Source organism: Pollachius pollachius (genome assembly GCF_949987615.1).
Source record: "Pollachius pollachius genome assembly, chromosome: 3".
In the NCBI taxonomy this organism is placed as follows: domain Eukaryota; kingdom Metazoa; phylum Chordata; class Actinopteri; order Gadiformes; family Gadidae; genus Pollachius; species Pollachius pollachius.
The window spans coordinates 37163194-37171287 of NC_136936.1; the positions used below are offsets into that span (position 1 = coordinate 37163194).

General features: G+C 39.4%; 1 protein-coding gene across 2 annotated transcripts; it reads left to right on the plus strand.

Annotated features, from left to right (window-relative positions):
- The first annotated feature begins 771 nt into the window (after window positions 1-771).
- agr1 (anterior gradient 1) lies at window positions 772-5346 on the plus strand. 2 transcript variants are annotated; one of them, XM_079731212.1, is made up of 8 exons: window positions 772-835; window positions 1299-1414; window positions 1795-1858; window positions 2230-2282; window positions 2548-2624; window positions 2989-3052; window positions 3673-3756; window positions 4978-5346. In XM_079731212.1, exons 2-8 carry the CDS (start codon window positions 1309-1311, stop codon window positions 5025-5027), a joined length of 498 nt encoding a protein of 165 aa, XP_079587338.1. In that variant the 5' UTR covers window positions 772-835; window positions 1299-1308; the 3' UTR covers window positions 5028-5346. The 2 variants fall into 2 exon arrangements, with proteins under 2 accessions (XP_079587338.1, XP_079587337.1); XM_079731211.1 differs by lacking the exon at window positions 772-835 and adding an exon at window positions 847-1139.
- The last annotated feature ends 2748 nt before the right edge of the window (window positions 5347-8094 follow it).

The following is an 8094-nucleotide window of genomic DNA, read 5'->3' on the forward strand; positions in this document are numbered from 1 at the left end:
ATCGTTACCCGAGGGAACGCGCATGCGCGAAGGGTCCGCTGCCAATGGCAACGGCTAACATTCTGAGTGGAGCCACGGAGGGCAGGGGACATACAGACATAACTGTTAAACATAGACATATACCAACATATAAAAAAAACCTTTTTATTGTAGCAATCAATTGCTTAATCAAACACACTTAACTGCCCCCAAAAATTATGTATGCATAAAGTAATTTTCCATAATTGACATGATGGCAAAGCAAAAAGAAACGCATGGCAAGCAAAATAATACTCCAATTATGGGCAGGCAACGTATAGTCATAACACGGTGGTATTAAAGTACATAATGTAATCACCTAATGTCAAGTCAAGTCAATTGACTTATATTAGCCCCAAATCAGTTACAGTCTCAAAGCTTTGCAGGCCCATTTATTATATACATTATATACAACACCCCTAACTCAGAGGGAATATACCTTGAGAATGAGTTTGTGTTTGTGTGTGCCTGTGCGTGTTTCTTTTTTAATTGTACCTTTATTTTACCAGGAATAATCCATTGAGATTCAGAATCTCTTTTACAAGGGAGTCCTGGCCAAGACAGCAGCATATAGTTCCATATAAAATATAAATTAAAAACAGACAACATCAAACTGTGTGTGTGTGTGTGTGTGTGTGTGTGTGTGTGTGTGTGTGTGTGTGTGTGTGTGTGTGTGTGTGTGTGTGTCGGGGGAGGGTGGGTGTGGGTGTGTGGAAATGGGTGGGTGTGTCTGTGCATGTTCTGATGCCTGTTTGGTGAGTTTAGAAAATACTATCAAGAACAGGAAGGGCTAATGTTTAATTTCTCACCATTCAAGGTAAGGAACGTTTGTACTTAGCCAAGGATTGCTTTGATTTTTAAATGGCTTTTAATGATGCTTTTTAATGATGTTTTAGTATTTCTAATTAGTGGGGTTTTTTTACATCATCATTTCCATAGCTGCATCTTTAGTTATTGAGTATCTTTCTTTAAACCTAACTGCCAGTATTACAAATCTGATGCAAAAGTTAGAGCGGGGAAAACCTACCAATAGCTCCATCTTCAAAAAGCTTTTAAGCATGGATTCATTGCTGGTTTTGTGGTTGCTCCCTCAAGTCTGAAAGGATTGTATATCTGGTTTGGTGAGTTGATACAGCAAAGAGCTGCCTTAACTCTGCAATATCAGTCAGTTAAGCACCAAACAAAGAAGGGTTAGTAAAACGCTCTGCTGAACGTCACCATTAACAAGTACTTGGACGGTCTCTCTTGCTCTCTCTCTCTCTCTCTCTCTCTCTCCACAGAACCTAGACGATGCCGGGCACAGTGTTTTGGACTGCCTTCTCACTGCTCCTGTTTGCCTGTAGCAGTGTGGCATTGAAGGAAAAAACTAAGTTAAAGCCACAGAGATTGTCAAGAGGTGGGTCTTTCTGATAGTTTGACAACCAGCCGGTATAGATGATAATATCGTCCACGATGGTATTCACGTTCTCAGAAGCAGCATTCAGATATCTGCACTAATTACAATTTGGATATGTACTTTATAGATGTCTAGGCTAACACAGCACAGTTAAAACATACACTTTTAATATAATAAGGTATTAATCAATAAAAGGAATTTCATGTGTTACGGCAGCAAAAAAGTACAGAGACGCAAATCAAATAATTATCTGAGAGGTAATGTATTTTAGAAAATGCATAAATTAGAATGCTTTATGAAGGTTTTGATAAGGGCTAGAGAATGATTTGACAATGTTTTGAGAATTAGTGATTTAAGAAAATAGTGTTTTTCTTCTTCAGGATGGGGAGACCGGATCACCTGGGTGCAGACCTATGAAGAAGGTCTGACTAAGATGAAGGCGAGGTACGTTAACCATAACTCTGGATCTGATCCAATGGATAAAAGGCTGAATTCCTATGTTCAATGAGCTTGTTTATCTGGTTTGGAAGCCATTCTACTTGGCTATGTGGCATGAGAGAAAAAAGCAATGCTAATGTTTCTGAGAAACACAATCATAGCATATTAACATTTACAAAATAAACCTAATCTTATTTAATGCTTTGAACAATATAACATTAGATATTTGTAGTCTTTGAAGTATGCCTTGCCAAGCTACACCTTTAGATAATTCTTGGTGAACAGGTTAGTCTAGGCCAGCTTCCCACAGCCTAGCCTAGTACCTATTGTCATGTTGAATGTGTTCAGTTGGCTCAGCCTGTGGTTGTGTTTTACAGTAATAAACCTTTGATGGTCATCCACCATCAAGACGATTGCCCATATAGTCAAGGTATGTCGTGGAATACAGAGCAACATAGAAATACCTACTAGCATAAAAGCAGGATCCTGATTGTCTTGTACTGTCTGTATGAAAAAGGGCAATTTAATCACCTCTGTCTATGGAGGCAATTAAACTGCGGCTGCAGGTTAATATTAACTGCCTAGGTCCATCAACTGTTGTGTTTTAGGTTTTTCGTGAGGTTCCTGTAGACTATTGCACTAGGTTCCTGTAGCCTCGTCAGCAGTGGAACTAAACATCAACCTTTTCTCCACAGCACTGAAGAAAGTCTTTCTTGCTGATAAATCAGTTCAAAAAATGGCGAAAGAAGATTTTATTATGCTCAATTTGGTGGTAAGCATTCATATATATGTGGTACAGTGTGTGTGTGTGTGTGTGTGTGTGTGTGTGTGTGTGTGTGTGTAACACATTCTTTAAATTAGTCACCGTATTGAATGCATTTACTGTACCGTGTTTTTGACAAAGACCTATGAGTAATGAAGTGGTGAATGTAGCAGAGGAGGATGGCCCAGCTCAGAAAGCAAACGTACTAACCATGCATTTCTGCACCCACTCATTTGTGAAATCAGACACCTTACTTGTAGTCCATGGATGGCACAAGTACATGGTTAGTTTCTACTGGCTGAATTTGGGTTTCCTCCTCTGATTGTAAGCAATACTCACTTTTGTACTGAACCATGTGTAACTCCTCCTAAAGCACGAGACCACAGACCCCAACCTGGCTCCGGACGGTCATTATGTTCCCAGAATCCTCTTTGTTGGTAATAATGGCTGCCTCCAACCCCCGTTTGGGATCAATTCTCTGGTCGCACACAGACTTGTTCATAACCAATTTGCCCTTATAACTGATGTGTTTATCAGTAATAAGGACACGAATTGATCCTTTTACAGCTTTTTAGCATTGGGCTTTTATTAGTTTATAATGCTATGCGATGCTATTATTTAGTCCCAACATTACCAGCCTTATCTGCCTTTGTTGGTCAGCTGTAAACATGAATGGTTGGTCCTGGGCTGGCTAACAGCAGCAATTATATTTTTTTGAACCTACTTTAAGAATATGGATGAGTGGTGTGTATTATTTATATGAGTAACACTAAGAAGCCTACTGGTTAGTATAAAGTCATGTTGATAATTATAGTATGATCATTGGCTACGCATTAATCAATCGGTGTTATGACATGAATTGATCATTACATCGAAGGGTATAACATCAGTTATACATGCAACATTTAAAAGCTAAGTAATCTCATCATCTGCTCATCTGTTTCATTATTTCCCATCTCTGTACATTCTACTCATCTCCTCTTTACAAAACGTAACACTTTGAAATCTCTTGTGGTCTCTCTCCCCCCTTCCCCCCTTACCTCCTGTCCCGGGGCAGACCCGTCTATGAAGGTGAGAGCGGACCTCATGGGACGGTACACTAACCGATACTTCACCTACGAGCCTGCGGACATCTCTTACTGTGAGTAATTCTCCCATCCATCCTGTATTATTAAGGTTCCTTTCCTACTACTGTTTTTGTATATGCTTCATAGTACTGTTTTTACAAATGATTTTCAAAGTAGTTGACATACAGAGGGGAAAACAAGATTGTGAACCAGTGGGACTGAGCCAGGAATATATAAACATACATACCCACAAATGCATGCCCACACACATACATGCCCACACACTCGATGTATATGTGAGAACATATGCAGGCCCTCATACACACAGGCATGCACGCATCTGAAAAGGTGCTGCTGCATTTGCTATGTCATGAATTCTAGGTGCCCTGAGGAGTTATCCAAAGAAAAACCATACCTAACCAAAAGAATGACAGAACACTACTGTGTGTGTGTGTGTGTGTGTGTGTGTGTGTGTGTGTGTGTGTGTGTGTGTGTGTGTGTGTGTGTGTGTACAAGCACTTATACTGCTACTACTACTTCAGCCTTGGTACTAGCAACACTTTTCCTTAATGCTGATTGTACAAAAGATGTCGAGCACTTTGCCCTTGTGTCTGATGAACGCTGCCATTTGACACCTTACACATTGGGTTGCATTTTACCCATGTTTCCAATCCCCTGATGAAAAATCAGTTGATTGAGCCCCTCTGTTTTGAGCGGTTATGGTGAGCATTAGCATTTGACCGGGCCAAGGTGAAGCCGTACTCCTATCGCTGAAACTCATTAGCGCTGTAATCGGAGGCTGAAGAACTCAACTTAACCTTCATCAGTCGAACATAAATATACAGTTGACACTCTGAGGAATACTGGGCAGGGTTGTTTAGGGGTTAGGGCTTTTTGATTCTGGGTTCAATCTCCAATGTCGGCAGCCTACCTGGGCACCCTTTAGCAAACCCCCACCTGCTTCTTAATGGCCTGTTCCTGAAAATAAAGGGGTGAAATCATTGACTGCCCCGGACAAAAGTGGCTAATGTCCTCATAAAATTGAAGTAAACTGTAAATATAAATGGGAAACCTTTGATGCATGGATTGAACAACTATACATTTACAATGGGAGATGATTATTCCCTAACATTTTCATTGAGTACGTTGTTTTGATGAGGACTTGTATATAGACCTCTGGGTATGGTGCATATTGTCTTGTGTTGAAAAGTAGGCTGAGTTCATCAGAAGGTACTCGTTATCTTCATCCGTGTGTGAGTCTAATCCTCATCTTCTTCTGCTTTAAACGTTTTCAGTGGTGAAGAACATGAGGAAAGCCAAGATTCTGCTGCGAGATGAACTTTGACCTGCTGACTGGGTTCCACCGTTAATATGATGATTGTAAATGAACAATTAACTGATCAGATCAGCTGATCAACTACTGAAGGTCAACAAATCACCCTAATAATTATGAATATCAGAAAGTCTTCGATGTGAAACAGTTTTCAAACACATTCTATTTGGCATTAACAACATATGTGCTTTTAATTAACAACATGAATAAATACATTAATAGACTTACAATAATTAATAGTATATTGTTAGTTTCATATTGCTTCATGCATTAGAAGAACAGAAACAAAACCATGATTTAAAAGTCAAATAAAGGTGAAATCTTTTTAAAATCTTCTAAAATTCAGCGATCATTGAATATGTGTAATCTACAAATACTATTTATGATTATCTTTTTTCTCTTTTTTTTAATTCAAACTTTCTACAGGCAGCGACAATATTCTACCACTAGGTGGCAATATACTAAAGATAACCAATGCCATAGATAGATAAATAACTCAACTACCCTATGCTGCCTGTGTGAGAGAGCGAGTGAGCGTTAAAAATCCCGCAGCACGGAATCATTTCATATTCAGGTTGTGCAACCTAAAATACGGAAAAAAGGTTCCAACTAATACGTTAAAAAACTTTTTTAATGCATTATTCAAAAATTTCTGTTGAGGAAGTCAGTCTTCAAAGAAATATTGTAATGTTTTTTATGTTTTAGATAATTTCCCCTACGTAGGTTAGTCAATGAAAAATGAATTATTCACCTCGCCTGTTCCTTGTCTTCGTCCTATTTGCCTTCCTCTTTCCTATCGTCCGGTTTGAGTTTCAACCAGGCACATTTCTTCTACACCCCTTGAGTATTCAACCGCACCTCTGTTGTTGTTCATCCTCCGCCTTCTCCTCTTCCTCCTCATAGAGTGTAGTTCTCAGTCTAATAATGGGCAGAAATTAGATACATTTCAAGAGATTCACTTAAATATATATTTTAATTGAGGTCTACTTTGATGTTAATTCAAACTCCCTTGTCCTTGTTTGTGTAGGAAAGCAGCCCTTGTCCATAGTCTCACATTCATATCGAAACATTCTAAAAGTGATTTGAATGAAATGCCTTACGGTAAGAGAGAAAATATAAATAATTAACAATAATAATAATAATTATAATAATAATAAGGGAGAGACAGTGTACTCCCCATGCTTGCGTATTCCAAACAGGGAATTTGAATAATAATTTCAAGAAAAAGCCCAAAAGAAAAAGAGAAGATATTAATAATAAAAAAGGAGAGATTCTAGCTGTAATGTATTCACTTTAAGCTATGAAGTACAGTGAACATTGCAGAGAGTGAAGCAACAGCCACTCTAGTCTTGTTGTCTCACTGACACACACCAAAGACCCGAGAGTTGATGTACAGTACATGAATGAATAGGAATGCCTTCCTTTGCATGAACAGAAAACAGAACAATGTGCAAAACAATTACCATAATGTCAAGGATCCCTCCCAAACCTTTCATAATTACTTCATTTTTCAAACCGGGCCAGTGTGAAAAATTGCCCAAGTTTGAATCTGCTGACACTGAAGCGGTAACCTTCAGTAGAAGCTAACTCCAGAGGAAGTTTCCCAGCCAGACAATAAGAGTCTCTGAAGGATGGTCAACAGCTACATTACAAATTAAGTTAGACCCATATTCATCTGAAGGACAGGGGTGTGTGTGTGTGTGTGTGTGTGTGTGTGTGTGAGTGTGTGTGTGTGTGTGTGTGTGTGTGTGCGTGTAGTTGTGTGTGTGTGTGTGTGTGTGTGTGTGTGTGTGTGTGTGTGTGTGTGTGCGTGTGATTTTCTTTGTGAAAGGTAAATGTGGGTCTGTTTCAATGTTTTTGTGGATTTATGTGTGTGTGTCTGTCTGTGTGTGTGTGCGTATGTGTGTGTGTGTGTGTTTTAATTGAGGGTTTAGTGCGTGGAGATGGGTTCCTCAGAACTCCCTCTTCAGGATGACAAAACAATCAATCATTCCAATACTAGACTCTTGGTCAAGTTGAACATTAATTTCTTTCAAAGCACACTTGTTATTCATTCAACTGATGATCACAATTATTGCATTGTTCCTCTTCCAGATATTTTTATATTATTATAATCCAATTCATGAAACATACCTTTAGGTGGTTTGTTGTGGTTCTTAATACTAAGAAAAGATTCCACAACACATTAAGAATTACACATGACTCACTTTAACACACACACACACGCACACAGGAACACATACACACTTGACTTTGAGCGGGGCTGTGACAAGGACACAAGGCCATTAGTGTTGGGGACAGTTTAGATATTCAAATAGAGGAGCTGGCTGCCAAACAGGACCTTAATGAAGAGCTGGCCACGTAATACGCCATAAATCTCTCTCCCCTCAAAATGTGCCTTATCTCTCTCTCCTTCTATTTCTCCAAGCCTCTCGTCTCTCTTGGAATTTTATTAGCCTCTACCTTCCACTGTCTTTATTGAAGACACACACACACACACACACACACACAATCCTGAAATTAAAGGTGCAGTTTGTAGAATTTGATCACTTATTCACTGGGCAGAAATTGAATATAATATTCGTAAGGATCTTTTTATTAGTGTATAATCCCATTGGAAGGATTGTGTTTTGGTCACCTTAGAATGAGCCCTTTACAGCGACATGGGGAGCAGGTCCCCATCCCCGGAGCCCGCCATATGGCACCGCCGTGTTTCTGCAGTAGCCCAGAACCAACCAATGGTTGTAGAGAGGAGACATGGTGAGACTAGATCATGCACACAGTTATGCACACCATGCACATCAAACAAACGGTTTGCCAGTTTTATAGCAGGTGACCAGGGCGCGGTAAATTCCCGATACAACCAGATACTACCGGTCTACGAGAGGTTGTATCGGATCAGTGTTAGGGTCAGTTTTTATGGCCCTCTGGTAAATGAATGTGTGAATGGCTCCATCAATGAATGGTTGGATGGTTTTTCCCCATTTCTTTTTCCATGGAAATGAATTTTAGGAATTGTAGAACTTGTCAACCCTGATCTTTTGACTGCGTGAAGAACAATAATTAATGATTATTAATT

What these genes read in the sequence shown, in the direction of transcription:
- agr1 (XM_079731212.1), top strand. Translation starts at nt 1,309, where the DNA reads ATGCCGGGCACAGTGTTTTGGACTGCCTTCTCACTGCTCCTGTTTGCC. An exon ending in CTGACTAAGATGAAGGCGAG is followed by an intron (nt 1,859 to 2,229) that starts GTACGTTAACCA and finishes TGTGTTTTACAG; the next exon opens with TAATAAACCTTTGATGGTCA. An exon ending in TCCCAGAATCCTCTTTGTTG is followed by an intron (nt 3,053 to 3,672) that starts GTAATAATGGCT and finishes GTCCCGGGGCAG; the next exon opens with ACCCGTCTATGAAGGTGAGA.